The 16259-nt window shown below is 45.8% G+C and overlaps 1 protein-coding gene and 1 long non-coding RNA gene across 2 annotated transcripts in view; both read left to right on the top strand.

Annotated features, from left to right (window-relative positions):
• The window catches only part of LOC136310946 (uncharacterized), an 89726-nt gene extending 79930 nt beyond the window's left edge, over window positions 1–9796 (top strand). The window contains exon 3 of the long non-coding RNA XR_010726639.1: window positions 9521–9796. This is a non-coding gene — a long non-coding RNA (uncharacterized lncRNA). The remainder of the gene's footprint in view (window positions 1–9520) is intronic.
• LOC136311032 (sperm-associated microtubule inner protein 10-like) lies at window positions 3210–3611 on the top strand. Its single transcript, XM_066240180.1, has one exon. It carries the CDS (start codon window positions 3210–3212, stop codon window positions 3609–3611), a length of 402 nt encoding a protein of 133 aa, XP_066096277.1.
• Window positions 9797–16259: the final 6463 nt, after the last annotated feature.

The following is a 16259-nucleotide window of genomic DNA, read 5'->3' as shown; positions in this document are numbered from 1 at the left end:
AAGCTTGAATGACAGCACATCTATTTACACCCTGGCTTACTGAATATTATAAGCCCACTGTTGAGACTTGCTGCTCAGAAAGAAAAAAAATTCCTTTCAAAATATTACTGGTCATTGACAATGCACCTATTCGCCCAAAAGTTCTGATGGAGGTGGACAAGAAGATTAATGTTTTCATGCCTCCTGACCCATTCTGCAGCCCGTGGATCAAGGAGTAATTTTGACTTTCAAGCCTTATTATTTAATAAATATATTTTGTAAGGCTAACTGCTGCCATAGATAGTGATTCTTCTAATGGACCTGGGAAAAATAAATCAAAATCTCGCCATTCTACGGTTGGCTCAGCGATAGAGCGTTGGCCTAGCGTGCGGAGGACCCAGATTCGATTCCCAGCCAGGGCACACAGGAGAAGCGCCCATTTGCTTCTCCACCCCTCCGCCGTGCTTTCCTCTCTTCTCTCTCTTCCCCTCCCGCAGCCAAGGCTCCATTGGAGCAAAGATGGCCCGGGCGCTGAGGATGGCTCCTTGGCCTCTGCCCCAGGCGCTAGAGTGGCTCTGGTCGCAACATGGCGACGCCCAGGATGGGCAGAGCATCGCCCCTGGTGGGCGTGCCGGGTGGATCCCAGTCGGGCGCATGCGGGAGTCTGTCTGACTGTCTCTCCCTGTTTCCAGCTTCAGAAAAATGAAAAAGAAAAAAAAAATCTCGCCATTCTAGAGGCCATGAACAACTTTTATAATTCCTGGTTAGAGATCAAAATATTAAGAGGAATAAGGGTTTGGAAGAAGTTGTTCCCAACCCTCATGGATGACTTTGAGGGGTTCACGACTTCAGTGGAGGAAGTAAGTGCAGATGTGGTGGAAACAGCAAGAGAACTAGAATTAGAAGACACGATGGGATTGCTGCAATCTCCTGACAGCACTTGAATGGATGACCCTCCACTCAAGTTGTTTCTATGGATGAGCAAAGAAAGTGGGTTCTTAAGATGGTCTGTGCTGGTGAAGATGTGGAGAAGATGTTGAGATGTAACACAGGATTTAGAATACTGCATACACTTAGCTGACAAAGCAGTGGCAGGGTTTGAGAAGACTGACTCCAATTTTGAAAGGAGTTCTACTGCAGGTAAAATTCTATCAAACAGCATCGCATGCCACAGAGAAATCATTTGTGAAAGAAAAAAAAAAATCAATCGATGTGGCAGACTTCATTGTCTTATTATAAGAAATTGCCAAAGCCACTCAACCTTCAGCAGCCACCACCTGATCAGTCAGTATAGCTACTAACATTGACTCAAGACCACCCACCAGCTGCCTGACCTGTGGTGGTGCAGTGGATAAAGCGTTGACCTGGAAATGCTGAGGTCGCCAGTTCAAACCCTGGGCTCGTCCAGTCAAGGCACATATGGGAGTTGAAGCTTCCTGCTCCTCTCCACCTTCTCTCTCTCTCTCTGTCTCTCCTCTAAAATGAATACACAAAATAAATAAAAATAATAATAATAAGACCACCCACCAGCAAAAAGATTATGACTCACTGAAGGCTTAGATGACAGCTGGCATTTTTTTAAAGTAAATAAAGCATTTTTAAATTAAGGTATGTACATCATTTTTTTAGCATAATGCTTTTGCTCACTTAATAATGTAAACACAATTTTTTTTTCTTTTTCTTTTTCTGAAATTGGAAACGGGGAGGCAGTCAGACAGACTCCCGCATGCGCCCGACTGGGATCCACCCGGCATGCCCACCAGGGGCGACGCTCTGCCCCTCATGGGCGTCGCTCTGCCGCAATCAGAGCCATTCTAGCGCCTGAGGCAGAGGCCACAGAGCCATCCTTAGCACCCGGGCAAACTTTGCTCCAATGGAACCTTGGCTGCGGGAGGGGAAGATAGAGACAGGAAGGAGAGGGGAAGAGGTGGAGAAGCAGATGGGCGCTTCTCCTGTGTGCCCTGGCCAGGAATCGAACCCGGGACTCCTGCACGCCAGGCCGACGCTCTACCACTGAGCCAACCGGCCAGGGCCTAAACACAATTTTTATATGCATTTGGAAACCAAAACATTTCTGTAACTTTACTTGCAATAGCTGCTTTATTGTGGTTGTCTGGAACCAAACCTGCAATATCTCTGAAGTATGCCTTTATGTTCTTATTTAAAAAAACAAAAAACAACAACAACAAAAAAAAAACACCTGCTAGATTGAGATTATTTATTTTAGGAATTTTTGCATTTATATTAAGAAATAAAATTATTTTCTCTTTCATTTTCAGGGAATGGTTCTCATTCAGATTTGATACTAGGTTATGCTCATTTTCAGCATGATTTTGAAAGTATTCTGGTTTTCCTACTTGCTGGTATTTTTAAATTATCAGGATAACTATCTGTTCATTGATGAATTAATAGAATACACTAATATAACCATCTTTTCAAATTCATTGATTACAATGGAGTATTCTTTTTCTGACTACTCTTGAGTCAGTTCTGGGTGATTTATACTTGCCTAGGAAAATATACCATCTTATTTATTACATTTTCAAAATTTATTGACATGAAGTTACAAATAGTGCTCATTTGTAATTCATTATTTCCTCTGAATATGTTCTTTTTTATTGATTTGGATGGGGGAGAAAGACATCTATTTGTAGCTCCACTTATTTATGCATTCATTGGTTGATTCTTATACATGCTCTGACCAGGAATCAAATCTGCAACCTTAACATAGTGACACTCCAACCAACTGTGCTACCTGGTGCAAGGCTGTGTATGTTCTTATACCTCCTTTTCATTTCTGATGTTGTGTTTTCTTCCTAGTATTTTTGGTGTTATTTTGCTATAGTTGAATTATATAATCTACATAATTTCCATTTTGTGGCCTATTAAGTGACCAATTAAAAATACTCAAAGAGTATTTTTCCTCATAGTCAATGAAGAAAAAGTGTGTATTCTGTGGCTTTGGATACAAACAATACAAATACACCTGTCACTTTAATCACACATTTTTAACTTCCGTACCTTTACTTTGTACTGCAAAGCAGCACAGCATGTTGGTTAAGAGCACAGACTCTGAGGTCGTACTGCCTTGATTTAAATCCCAACTCGACCACTTACTAGCCGTGGGATCTCAGGTGAGTCACTAAACCACTCTGTGCCTCGGTTTCCACCTCCATTCAACTGTTAATAATAGTACTTATGAGAAGAAAATTCCATCTCTAAGGGCAGCAATGGCTTCAGAAAAAGACACTCGTCCTATCTTGCCTAAACTTGCCAACAACTGTTTTGATGACAATTCATCTAAGCCTGCTAATAGGAGTGAGGGTCATTTGCCGCAGTTTTCATTAAGGCACACGATGATCCCAAGATTTTATGTTATGCCTTGGAAAGAAAGCATGAAATTCAGGAATGTGAATCTGAAGCATGCAGAAGTGTGTGGGATCCATGCTGGCCCTTTAGAAGACACTCTGTTTTTAAATTGCAGCGAAAGGCTTTGCCATGGGGAAGATCGGAAAGTTGTCTCGAAGAAAGGCCTGCCAGAAATAAAAATTGCAGATATGCCTTTGCATTCACCACTCTCCAGATACCAAAGCACAGTGATTTCCCATGGCTTCAGGAGGCGACTGGTTTGAGGAAAGACAAATAAACTGATAAAGCATTAAAAAAAAATAATAGTACTTATTTCATACAACTAGGATGAGAGGAAACTGAGTTAACACATGTAAAATGTTCAGTGTAGTGCCTCTCACAGTAACTACTATATATGTCCTAGCTATGTTTGTCTACCTGATTGATTAATATTCAAATTAAACTGCTAACGTCTCCCAGGATGCTGAATTCATTTATTCAGGAAAAACTCATTGAGTCTGTGCTATTATGACCTGACTGTCATTTCTTTACATGCTGGAGAGTCAGCTGTGAACAAGAAAGACAAGTTTTCTATCTTTGTGTACGGACCTTATAAATATCAAAACTTGTCAGCAGAGGACATGAGACATTTTTCTGAAGAGGACAGACAAATGGGCAACAAACACATAAAAAGATGCTCAACATAACTAATCATAAGTAAAATGAAAGTCAGAACCACAATGCGATATCACCTCAGACCCATCATAATGGCCATAAATGACTAGTGTTGACGAGACTATGGAGAAAAGGAAACACTCGTGCACTGATGGTGGGAATGTAAATTAGGGCATTCACTATGAAAAACAGCATGGAGAATCCTCAAAAATTTTTAAATAGGTTTTATCACACAATCCAGCAATTCCAATTCTGGGTATTTATCTGAAGAAATATAAAGCACTAATTCAAATATATATATGCACCCCTGTGTTCACTGTAGTATTATTTACAATAGTCAAGATATGGAAGCAACCTGTGTGCCCATCAATAGACAAGTAGGTAAAGAAGATGTGGTACCTACATATAGTGGAATACTACTTAGCCATAAAAAATGAAATCTTGCCATTTGTGTTAACATGGACAAACCTAGAGGGTATCATGCTAAGTGAAATAAGTCAGACAGAGAGAGAAAAATACCATATGATTTCACTTATGTGTAGAATCTAAAAAACAAAACAAGTGAACAAACAGACTCACAGAAAAAGGGATAAAACTGATGGCTGCTAGAGGGTAGGGTGTTTAAAGATGTATGGAGAAGGTGAAGAGAAATGCAGTCAATAACACTGTGATAAGCTTGCACAGTGACAGATATTACTAGACTTAGGGTGGTGGTCACATTGTAAGGATACGTAAAATGTCAAATCACTACATTGCACACCTGAAACTATAATATTGTATTTCAACTATACTGAAATGAAAAAATAATTCATAATGTGTTAACATCTGTGTTTGTGTGTGTGTGTGTGTGTGTGAGAATCATGTTCTGCTATTCCATTTCATACAAGAGAATATGAATCAAAAGGCTTTCTGGGCCCTGGCCGGTTGGCTCAGCGGTAGAGCGTCGGCCTAGCGTGCGGAGGACCCGGGTTCGATTCCCGGCCAGGGCACACAGGAGAAGCGCCCATTTGCTTCTCCACCCCTCCGCCGCGCTTTCCTCTCTGTCTCTCTCTTCCCCTCCCGCAGCCAAGGCTCCATTGGAGCAGGGATGGCCCGGGCGCTGGGCATGGCTCTGTGGCCTCTGCCTCAGGCGCTAGAGTGGCTCTGGTCGCAATATGGCGACGCCCAGGATGGGCAGAGCACCCCCCCCTGGGGGGCAGAGCGCCGCCCCTGGTGGGCGTGCCGGGTGGATCCCGGTCGGGCGCATGCGGGAGTCTGTCTGACTGTCTCTCCCTGTTTCCAGCTTCAGAAAAATGAAAAAAAAATAAAAAAAATAAAAATAAAATAAAAAAAAAAAAAGCTTTCTGTAGCCTATTCCAAGTCTGCCTTCTAGTTGTATCTCAGCCACTTCCCCAGCAAAGCACCTCATATGCTAGATCCTCTTGATTAATAGCAATAATTTTTTAAAATAATAATTGCTAATAGTAGCTATGTTTTTGAACTCTTACTAGTCAAGGCCGTCTGGCCAAAGATCTCGAGGAATATATCTTAATGGGTGAAAAGTTGGATTTACTACTTGTAGCAAGGGGAGCACACAACATGGGGAAATACAGAGCATCCCAGCAGTTTTCTCTTTAACAGAAGAGTCACATAAGATGGTATTCTGATACCTCAAAGAAAATTATAAGGTGATCCTTGGTGCTACGGTTTTAAATACAGTCTGGGTTTTGTTTGTTTGTTTGTTTAATGTAGATATCATTGCATATAATATTAGTTTGGGTATACAACATAATGACTTAATATTTGTATATATTGCAAGATGATCACCATAGTAAGTCAACAACCATCAATATACAGATATAAATTTTTTTTCTTGTGATGAAAATTACTCTCTTAGCAACTTTTGAATATACAATATTATATTGTTAGCTACAGTCCTCGTGCTGTACCTGGCATTACTATGACTTATTTACTTCATAACTGGAAGTTTGTACTTTTTAACCCCCTTCTCCCATTTACTAGGGCATCTCTAGTAACCAGCAATCTCTTCTGTATCCACAAGTATGCTCTCTGTTTGAAGCCAAGGAAAGTAGAGTGTTTCTTTTCCATTTTTGAGCAATTTCCCCATGCAGAGTATATTTTCAGTCCATCATTGTCCAGAGAGATGAGAAAGACAGACTCAGAGGTGAGCACTGAGCCCCTTAACCAGTGCTGATAGCAGGGAGCCTTAAGAGTCATGTGATTAGACTGACGAGGCAGTGGAAAGAGCATTGTACTGGGACGTGGAGGACCCAGGTTCGAGACCCCGAGGTCGCCAGCTTGAGCATGGGCTCATCAGGTTTGAGCAAGGCTCACCAGCTTGAGCTCAAGGTCACTGGCTCGAGCAAGGGGTCACTCGGTCTGCTGTAGCCCCCTGGTCAAGGCACATATGAGAAATCAATCAATGGACAACTAAGGAACCGCAACAAAGAATTGATGTTTCTCATCTCTCTCCCTTCCTGTCTGTCCCTATCTGTCCCTCTCTCTGACTCTGTCTCTGCTAAAAAAAAAAAAAAAAAAGACATGTAATTAATTGTCTTGATAGAGTGGAAGGCCACGTTTTAGACCAATGCAGTGCTTTCCCAGGATTACAAAGCAAATCAATGCAGGGCTAACCAAGTCCTCCGAGACCACCACTGGGGGACTGGATGTGTTCTAGACCGTTATACAATTTTATTTTATTTATTTATTTATTTTTTGCATTTCTCTGAAGCTGGAAACAGGGAGAGACAGTCAGACAGACTCCCGCATGCGCCCGACCGGGATCCACCCGGCACGCCCACCATGGGGCGACGCTCTGCCCACCAGGGGGCGATGCTCTGCCCATCCTGGGAGTCGCCATGTTGCGACCAGAGCCACTCTAGCGCCTGAGGCAGAGGCCACAGAGCCATCCCCAGCGCCCAGGCCATCTTTGCTCCAATGGAGCCTTGGCTGTGGGAGGGGAAGAGAGAGACAGAGAGGAAGGCGCGGCGGAGGGGTGGAGAAGCAAATGGGCGCTTCTCCTGTGTGCCCAGGCCGGAATCGAACCCGGGTCCTCCGCACGTTAGGCCGACGCTCTACCGCTGAGCCAACCGGCCAGGGCGTTATACAATTTTAAATAACTTTTACTGGATTATTATTACAAATGTTTTATAGGTATATTCTAGAAAATACAGATAAGATGTGGACTTATTCTTCCAGGCATTTTATTCCACCTTTAAATTTTTTTTTTTTAAAAAGTCTCTTTCAATTTTTTTTATTGCACATTTAAATCAGTTAGTGATGCTTTTCGCTGCAAGTAACAGAAAACCCGACCTTACGCAAAGAGGGACTTGCTTTCTTGCATAACAGAATGTCTGAAGGTGGGGCTAGCAGTGATCTTTGTGGTCTCTCCCTGGAGTTTGCTGAAAGGTTGCTGACAGCTCCCGCCATAACATCCATCTTCTGGGCAGGAAGAGACTGGGAAGCAATGGAGCCAGTCACATCTGCCCCTTTTATCGGAAGAGCAAACCTTTCCCAGCAGTATGTCTCCCAGACTCTTCAACTAAAGAACTGAACTCTAGCCGGCCTCCCCTTGAATCTTTTAGAAATTGAACATAAGCAAGAAATGTTGGGAAAATGGAAAGCAAGATGGCCGTGATTGGCTTAGACCAAGAATTGAATCATTTCCTTGGTCCAATCAAATGCCACCACATACAAAATAGAATTCTGTTAGCAAGAAAAAAAAACAGGAAGTGGATAATGTGACTGTCACAGTGCTTGTTAATAAAAACTGGAAAAATAAAAATGAGTAAGAAAAGGAAACTATATATAATATTTATAATATGTATAATTTACAAAACTAGAATTAAACAGAAGCATATATTACAGTATTCTTCCTATAACCCTTCCTTTATTCCTTAAAAAATCTCAGCCATAAAGCTATCCATTCAGATTATATTTTTTACACTGTATTTTAGCTTCACATTCTTCTACTTCACTGTTAATGATTACATAGTATTTTAGTGCATGTATGAGCTATAATTTCTTTAACTGATTCTGTTTAAGTTGTCTCACATAGTTTTTCTCTGTTGTTAATAACACTACAATGAGGATCCTTTAGTTCAGTGGTCGGCGAACTCATTAGTCAACAGAGCCAAATATCAACAGTACAACGACTGAAATTTCTTTTGAGAGCCAAATTATTTTTTTGTATTTTTCTGAAGCTGGAAACGGGGAGAGACAGTCAGACTCCAGCATGCACCCGACTGGGATCCACCTGGCACGCCCACCAGGGGCGACGCTCTGCCCACCAGGGGGCGATGCTCTGCCCCTCTGGGGGTCGCTCTGCCGTGACCAGAGCCACTCTAGCACCTGGGGCAGAGGCCAAGGAGCCATCCCCAGTGCCCGGGCCATCTTTGCTCCAATGGAGCCTTGGCTGTGGGAGGGGAAGAGAGAGACAGAGAGGAAAGAGGGGGGGCTGGAGAAGCAAATGGGTGCTTCTCCTTTGTGCCCTGGCCGGGAATCGAACCTGGGTCCCCCGCACACCAGGCCGACGCTCTACCGCTGAGCCAACCAGCCAGGGCCGAGAGCCAAATTTTTTTAACTTAAACTATATAGGTAGGTACATTGTTATTAACTTAATTAGGGTACTCCTAAGCTGGCAAAGAGTCACACTCAAGGGGCCAAAGAGCCGCATGTGGCTCGCGAACTGCAGTTTGCTGACCACTGCTTTAGTTGTTTTCAAGCTTTGGAATTATTTTCTTAGAGCAAAATATTTGAGGTTTTACACTAAAAGGGGCATGAAATGAAATATTAATATTTTTGATACAGCTTTCAAATGTATCCTCTGGGGAAAAAAAATGTACCAATTTTCATTACCCCTTGTTCATACTGAAATGCATCCCCAGCCACACTGGATCTCGTCTCAAAGACACTAGCCCAAATGATAGTAAACAAATTAAATCAGGTCATTGTTTGAATTTGTATTTCTTTTATTACTAATCAGGTTAAATTGTTTTAAATGCTTATTGCTTATCTTTCTGTCACTTGCTCATTTATATTTTTTCATTTTCCTCTTGGTGTTGATGATTCACAGTTAATTAGAAAACAGAGATAAAGAAAATAAAATTGTTCATAATTTCTTTATCCAGAGAGAACCACTATTATTCATCTATTATTCATATGGGTTCTCTCTCTCTCTCTCTCTTTCTCTCATCTCCCATGCTACCTACCCGCCTGCCTACCATTGAATAAATACCCAAAAGTTATTCTTTTTGAATCAACAGATAACAAGGATGTCTAGGCTTTGAGTAAGTGCTGTTAGATTGCTCTCTGATATACAACCAACGTATGAATTCACGGTACACCCTTATAAGCATTACAGCAACACTGTTTTTTAAAATACTTGCCAATTTGAGAAGCATATTGAAAAATTTTCTTCTCTGTGGTCATATCTTATTATTTGGGGCCTCTTTTCTCTTTTTTCTTAATAAAATTTGATCAGGGTTTATCTTTATTTAGTATTATCCTGTCCTTTCAGGAAAATGAAAGCCATGGGGAAACCAGCAAAGGCAGCAAGCTCACAACAGGGGTTTTATGCCAAGCTCCGGCAGCCATCTCTGCTCTGGCTCTTTATTGCTTCACTTCGAGAGACCGTGTTGAAGTTCTCCTTGCAACATAAATGCCACGGCATTGTGATCACTGGCTTTCTTCCCACCCGCTTCTACAGGCTCCTGCAGAAATTGTTCCTACCTTTTCAGATGAGAAATACTTTATAAAAATACCCAGCAAATATTTCAGCAAAAATAAAATGTCCCTAAATAGCCACTAGATCCAGTATCAGTCATGATCACCAGTGTTCCTCTCAAATGCCTAAAATAGCGCTGGTGCGAGCAGCTCCCTCCAAAGAGCACCCTTGCTCAGCTAACCTAGTTAGAAGCTGTGAGCTTGTGCTTCTGGGTCCTGTGAGAGCCTTGTGTTTTCAAAATAATTTTGTCTAAAAACCCTCCTTGTCTCCCAAAGCTGATTCATGATATGCAAATTTCCAGGAATGGGTCTGACCTGTTTGTGGAGTGCAGCTCTTGGCCACAGCCCCCCAGGGGCCGGAGCGGGGTGTGTGTGAGCACAAGACCCTGAGCTTCGGGACTGCTTCTCTGCCAGCTCTGAGAGGAGATAGGATTCTCTGCTCCCTTCTTCTCCGAGGGTCCCCTGTCCTGCGCTGACACTCTTATCACTCCCTATAAACAGATTATCACTCCCTCTAACAGATGTGGAGGAAATTTCCTGCATTTTAATCTTTCAGGAAAATGAAAGCTATGGAGAAACCAGCAAAGGCAGCAAGCTCACAATAGCGGTTTTATGCCAAGCTCCAGTGACCCAGGAGAGGAGTGGGCATATTCGACGTAGTTGTGGAGAGCTCCATTGCCCCAGAGGGAAGAGAGTACCCTTCTCATGCCTAGACTCAGAAGTTCAAATCTGCTGGTGCTTGTGGTGACAACAGTGACCAACTGATCCTTATGTGCCAGAGGCTGTCACAGTGGCAGCATTGACAAGGCCCATGTCCCAAGAACCCTCTTAGTCCTGGTCAAAGCAGAATGACTGGTAATCCTGGGTGGCAGTCCAAAGCCACTGCTCCTATGATCTATAAGAACAGCCTCAGGCCCTGGCCAGTTGGCTCAGTGGTAGAGTGTCGGCCTGGCGTGCAGGAGTCCTGGGTTCGATTCTCAGCCAGGGCACACAGGAGAGGCGCCCATCTGCTTCTCCATCCCTCTCCCTCTCCTTCCTCTCTGTCTCTCTCTTCCCCTCCTGCAGCCGAGGCTCCATTGGAGCAAAGTTGGCCCAGGCGCTGAGGATGGCTCTGTGGCCTCTGCCTCAGGCACTAGAATGGCTCTGATTGCGGCAGAGCAAAGCCCCAAGATGGGCAGAGCATCGCCCCCTGGTGGACGTGCCAGGTAGATCCCGGTCGGGCGCAAGCGGGAGTCTGTCTGATTGCCTCCCCGTTTCCAACTTCAGAAAAATACAAAAAAAAAAAAAAAAAAAAAAAAAAAACAACCTCAGCCGGGTGTCATGAAACTTTGTAAAATTTTAAATTAAAAAAAAAAAACATTTCATGCACCTAAATTAGATGGGTACCTCATTAACCAAACCCCCATTTTAGGGAAAGCTGAGGATAGATTCAGGTACAAAGGCTCAGAGCTGAGACAAGGAGCCCTCCCCAAAGTAGCCAGCTGTGGAGGGTCCTGGGACTGAGGCAAGCCCAGAGCAGAGCCAGGGAAGGCAAGAGCAGTGTAAGCTGTGAGCGTCAGAGGGAGCCTGCCGGAGGGGCGCAGCCCAAGCCCGGTCACGATCACAGGAAGACCCGCAGCAGCACGTCAGGCTCGCTCCTGCACTGGGAGGCCGCCTAGCACAGGCCGTGAGCACGCGGGGGCCTCTGGCAGCTCCTGACTGCTCCACAGAGACTCTGTGAAGGACTAAGGGAAAGGAAAATGCTCAAGTGTGCTCTTCTTTATTATAATATAAAAGGAATACACATATGGTGGAGCAAATGGGGAAGTTCAGAAAAATAAAGATTAAAATATCACATTAAACCACCACCCTAAACAAACCTTTTGTAATATTGACACAAAATTTTAGCACCACCACCACCACCCCCACCCCACCCCCAGCTACCAGAAAGCCAGGAATCCCTGTGGTCACCTCCCAGCACAGTTATGTTTTTTAAAAATACACTGCTCACAAAAATTAGGGGATATTTTGAAATGAATATGAAGCTATAAAATATCCCCCAGTTTCTGTGAGCAGTGTATGTCACTCTCCAAAAGTAAGAATGAAAGCATGCATAGGGCATTCTGGGGTGTTTCCCAGCATCGACAACAGAGTCTCTGGTTCTCCAGACATCTACTGCGTGTCTGACAATTCAGTTCAGTTCGACACTAACCACCAGAGTCAGCACAGACCTGCCAGGTGAAGGGCTAGGTCCCACAAGGCTGTGCCCACCCCACACCCACCCCCACACACTACAGAAGCCAGTCTCAAGTCCACGTCACCTGTGCTTCTGACCGACCGGCTATGAGCTGGAGGTTACACTAGTCCCTCCTTGGGTTTGATTAACACCCTAGAGTGGCTCAGAGCTCAGAGAAACACTTTACTTACTAGATTACGGGTTTATTATAAAAAAAAAAAATACAATTCAGGAGCAGCCAGATGGAAGCGATGCCCAGGGCCGGGTGTGCAAAGGGGCGTGGTACTCTCGCGCCCTGTCCAGGCCGCCGCTGTCCCCACAGCTCCACGTGTCCATGACCCGGAAGCTCTCAGAACCCAGTCCTTTCTGGGTTTTATGGAGCCTTCAGTACAAAGGCACGGCTGATTACATCATCTGCTGCTGGTGATTGAACCTGATCTCCAGTCCCCTCCCATGAGCTGAGCAGGATGGATGGCTCCTCTGGTGACCAGCCCCCACAGTTAGGTGACAGTGACTTAGGGGACATTCCAAAAGTCACCTGATAACAAAAGACACCTTGATCACTCTCAGCACTTAGGAAATTCCAAGAGTTTTTGGGAGCTCTATGCCAGAAACAGGGACAAAGAACAAATATATATTTCCTATTACAAATTATAATATCACACTTGCACTCTACTTGGGCCCTTGTATGCATTCCTTCCTTCCTTCACTCAAGAAACACAGACCCAGTGGCTCTCCATCCTCAGGGCCCGGTGCCAGGCGCCATGGCGCAAAGACACGCAGTCCCTGCCGTGGAGAACAGAAAGGCCAGGCAGGGATGCAAGGGTGCAGCCACACTGAACGCTCCCTGCAGCCACCTGCACCTGCCTCGGCCTAGGGACGGGTCCTGCGCCTGGTTCTGCATGGGGTCTGGAAACGCTGGGAACATGGGCAACTATGTGGAATATTACCAAGGACATCACCAATCTGTCACTAAGTAAATGATACTGTCTGTGTTTCCAGACTTTATGGACACCGTATAACACTAGCAGGCTCAACCCATAAACCACAGGTAAGGGGCAAAAGGAGGACCGGTGTTGCCACTAAGACGGGGGCAACAGAACTACTGTGCAACAGGCAGACTGCGTTCATGCAGTAACAACCTGATTTGACCCCACAACAGGCTCATGAAGGGAGGTGGGGTTTTGGGGTTTTTGGGTTTTTTTTTACAAAGACAGAGAATCAGAGAGAGGGATAGATAGGGACAGACAGACAGGAACAGAGAGAGATGAGAACCATCAATCATCAGTTTTTTGTTGCAACACCTTAGTTGTTCATTGATTGCTTTCTCATATGTGCCTTGACCGCGGGCCTTCAGCAGACTGAGTAACCCCTTGCTCGAGCCAGCGACCTTGGGTCCAAGCTGGTGAGCTTTTTGCTCAAACCAGATGAGCCTGCACTTAAGCTGGTGACCTCGGAGTCTCGACCCTGGGTCCTTCCGCATCCCAGTCCGACGCTCTATCCACTGTGCCACCGCCTGGTCAGGCGAAGGGAGGTAATTTTTTTACGTTTTATTAAAATCCCTACTTTGCAGATGAGGAAGCACAGAGAGGAGTTCCAGCTCTGGCCCTGCTAGAAGCAGGCAGGGATTTAATATAGATGATCTGGGCCGCGGTGCACAGAGGATTAAGTGCGAGGAGAGGGCGGCCAGCATCTTGAAGGCTGTCAGAAAGGCCACCTCTTTCCCAACGGTTTTCACACTGCCATGGTGACAGTAGTTAAAAATAGTGTAGGCACAAATTGAGGAGTTGACGCAGTGACACTAGAAAAGCTCCAGGCGGTCAAGAAAAATGCGCCACAGGCATATTCCTTCCCCAGACAGGTGCTCCTTGCAAAGTGGGCGCACCCATCCTGCAGCGGCGGGGGGGGGGCGACGAAAGATATTTTTATGGGAGTAGAGGTAGGCCCAGGGTGTGCGGGGAAGCTGTAAGCTGGCACAGACGGCTGGACTGTTGGAAAAGCCCCCTCCAGGCATCCCTGCCTCTCTCTCCCCCTCCATGAACCCCTCACACTCTGCAGCTACCACCTGCGCCTCCCACTAGACTCTTAAGACGCCCCGCCCCATGAGTGCCCCCGCTGCCTCGCTGCACCAGCTCCCCAGCACCGCACCTGACTTCAGTGGGCATTTTCATACGTAGGTACTGAATGAATACATAAGATCTTGAAAATTGCCATGTTTAACTTCTGCTTTGAAACATACTTTTTTTAGATTCTATTTATTCATTTTAGAGAGGAGAGAAAGATAGATAGAGAGAGAGAGAGAGAAGGGAGAGGGGAGGATCAGGAAACATCAACTGCCCTATGTGCTGTGACCAGGCAAGCCCAGGGTTTCAAACTGGTGACCTCAGTGTTCCAGGTCGACACTTTATCCACTGCGCCACCACAGGTCAGGCCTGAAACATATTTTCATATTTCTGGCTCATGCACTAGCAAGCCCTCATTCTTGTGTGTCCACTAGACTTATGTACCCAGCATGTCAGGGCTGGGTCTTGACAGCTCGTGGAGCTTACCACTCTCCTTTTACAGAAATTCAGAGGGAGACTTGTCCTAAGTCACAGTGTCCATCTCCTAGGTCCCCCGGCCAATGCTTTCTCTTTACTAGCTTTTCTTATCTAGAAATAGGAATCAACTTTAACTGAGCCTTCTCATAGCCAGAATTGCTTTAAAGCAATTAAGATCATTGTTCCCGAGAGATGCTCCCGTAAGGCTTTCAGGTACCCAGAGGAAGACAGGGGCAGTGCCAGCAGCTCCAGACAGTCCCCGCGTCCTGAGAGAGGGCGGAAGGACTGATGCCCGGCCGACCCGGTCTGTGATGCAGGAAGGCTACATGCGTCCTGAGCCCAGAGCACACGCTAGCTCCTGCTCCTCACAGTGCTGAGGAGTGATGGGTACTGTTAATGTCATCTCGCCTAGAACTGGGTCACACAGGAAAGGACAGGCTTTCCGGACAGTTCCCAGCAGTCTGACTGTGCTCATGAACATCGGAGACACTAGCAATAGCCACTGCCCTGGTCAAGCCAGTTCAGTCACCAGCCCTTTTGCTAGGAAGGGGTGAACTAATGGGGCTCAGAAGGGCCACCCCCAAATATGCCAAAGTGGTATATTAATTCATTTGAATCAAACCTACTTGAGAAACAGCCAGTGTAAGAAGGATGTTCTGACCCTCTTCTGCCTCACTGAAGGCTGGCCACCCAAGTGTGGGAGAGGAGTATACAGACGAGCAATGACCTTCTCTCGGGGCTGTGGGGCACCTCTGTGGCTGTCTTCCTAAAAGGCCACATCTGAGCTGCGAGGAGTGGAAGCCTGAGCTCTTCAGCCACACTCCCTGCTGCCTGCCCTCACGACTCACGCCCCTGGCTACTCCTGTGCACACGTCTGGGTTCATCCCAGTAACTGTCTGCTGACTGCTCCTTCCCACGCTCCCTCAGCGTCCTCTAGGAATCTCCTTTCTGGCAGGGGTCACACGATAACGTGGTTTCCTACATGCATGTCGGTTTCCTCCTTTAGACAGTCTGCAGCCAGAAGGCTGGCTGACCCACGGAAGGCACTCGGAGGGGGATGAACAGACGAGGCTCTCTGCACGGCCCAGCCCCCCGGTTCCCTCCGCAGCGTCACAAGGTGAACAAGATGCTGGAGCCAGGTTTCCTAGCAGCTTCTCTGCGCCAGGCATAAGGAGCAAAATGATGGTTGCAGCAGAGCCTCGGCCTGAAGGAACTTAGAACCACGTGAGAAGATAAAGCACACGTCCAGAAAGAGGGATGAGAGAAGCTGACAGTATTGTTTTGTGCCTGCTGAATGGCAAAAAAAAAAACAAAAACAAAAAAAACCCGTCTAATTTCAATGGCACAAGGATCAGAGAGGATCAAGTGACCAGGGAGGACAGTCCGGAATGTGTCTGTGCCAACTAGAACTGTCCCAGACACAAGTAGGGAGGAGGAAGAAGAAAGAAACACCTTAGAAGTAGCAGATGTGCTAGGACCTGAAAAAGGCTGCTCCAAGAACACACAACAGCCACGCGTGGGCAGCCCGTCTCTGGCGGAGGGCTGAGCTCCTGCTGGGTCCCTCTGCCCAGCCCTGGGCATTGCCCGCAAGGAGGGGGCCACTGGGTCAGGAATGGGACAGAAATGTTCTGGGCATTGTGATGGTGCTGATCTAGAGGATCAGAGAATGGGGGAGATGAGCCTGAATCGGGGACACCGGACTCCTCGGGATAAATTAGGGGAAAATTAGGGGTTCTGAGCAGGGGATGAGCTGCACATATTTCAGGAGCTGGACTACC

This window comes from Saccopteryx bilineata, chromosome 7, assembly GCF_036850765.1.
Source record: "Saccopteryx bilineata isolate mSacBil1 chromosome 7, mSacBil1_pri_phased_curated, whole genome shotgun sequence".
Classification (NCBI taxonomy): Eukaryota; Metazoa; Chordata; class Mammalia; order Chiroptera; family Emballonuridae; genus Saccopteryx; species Saccopteryx bilineata.
Note: the sequence above shows the minus strand (reverse complement) of the source record. Positions and strands in the feature narration are given on the sequence as shown.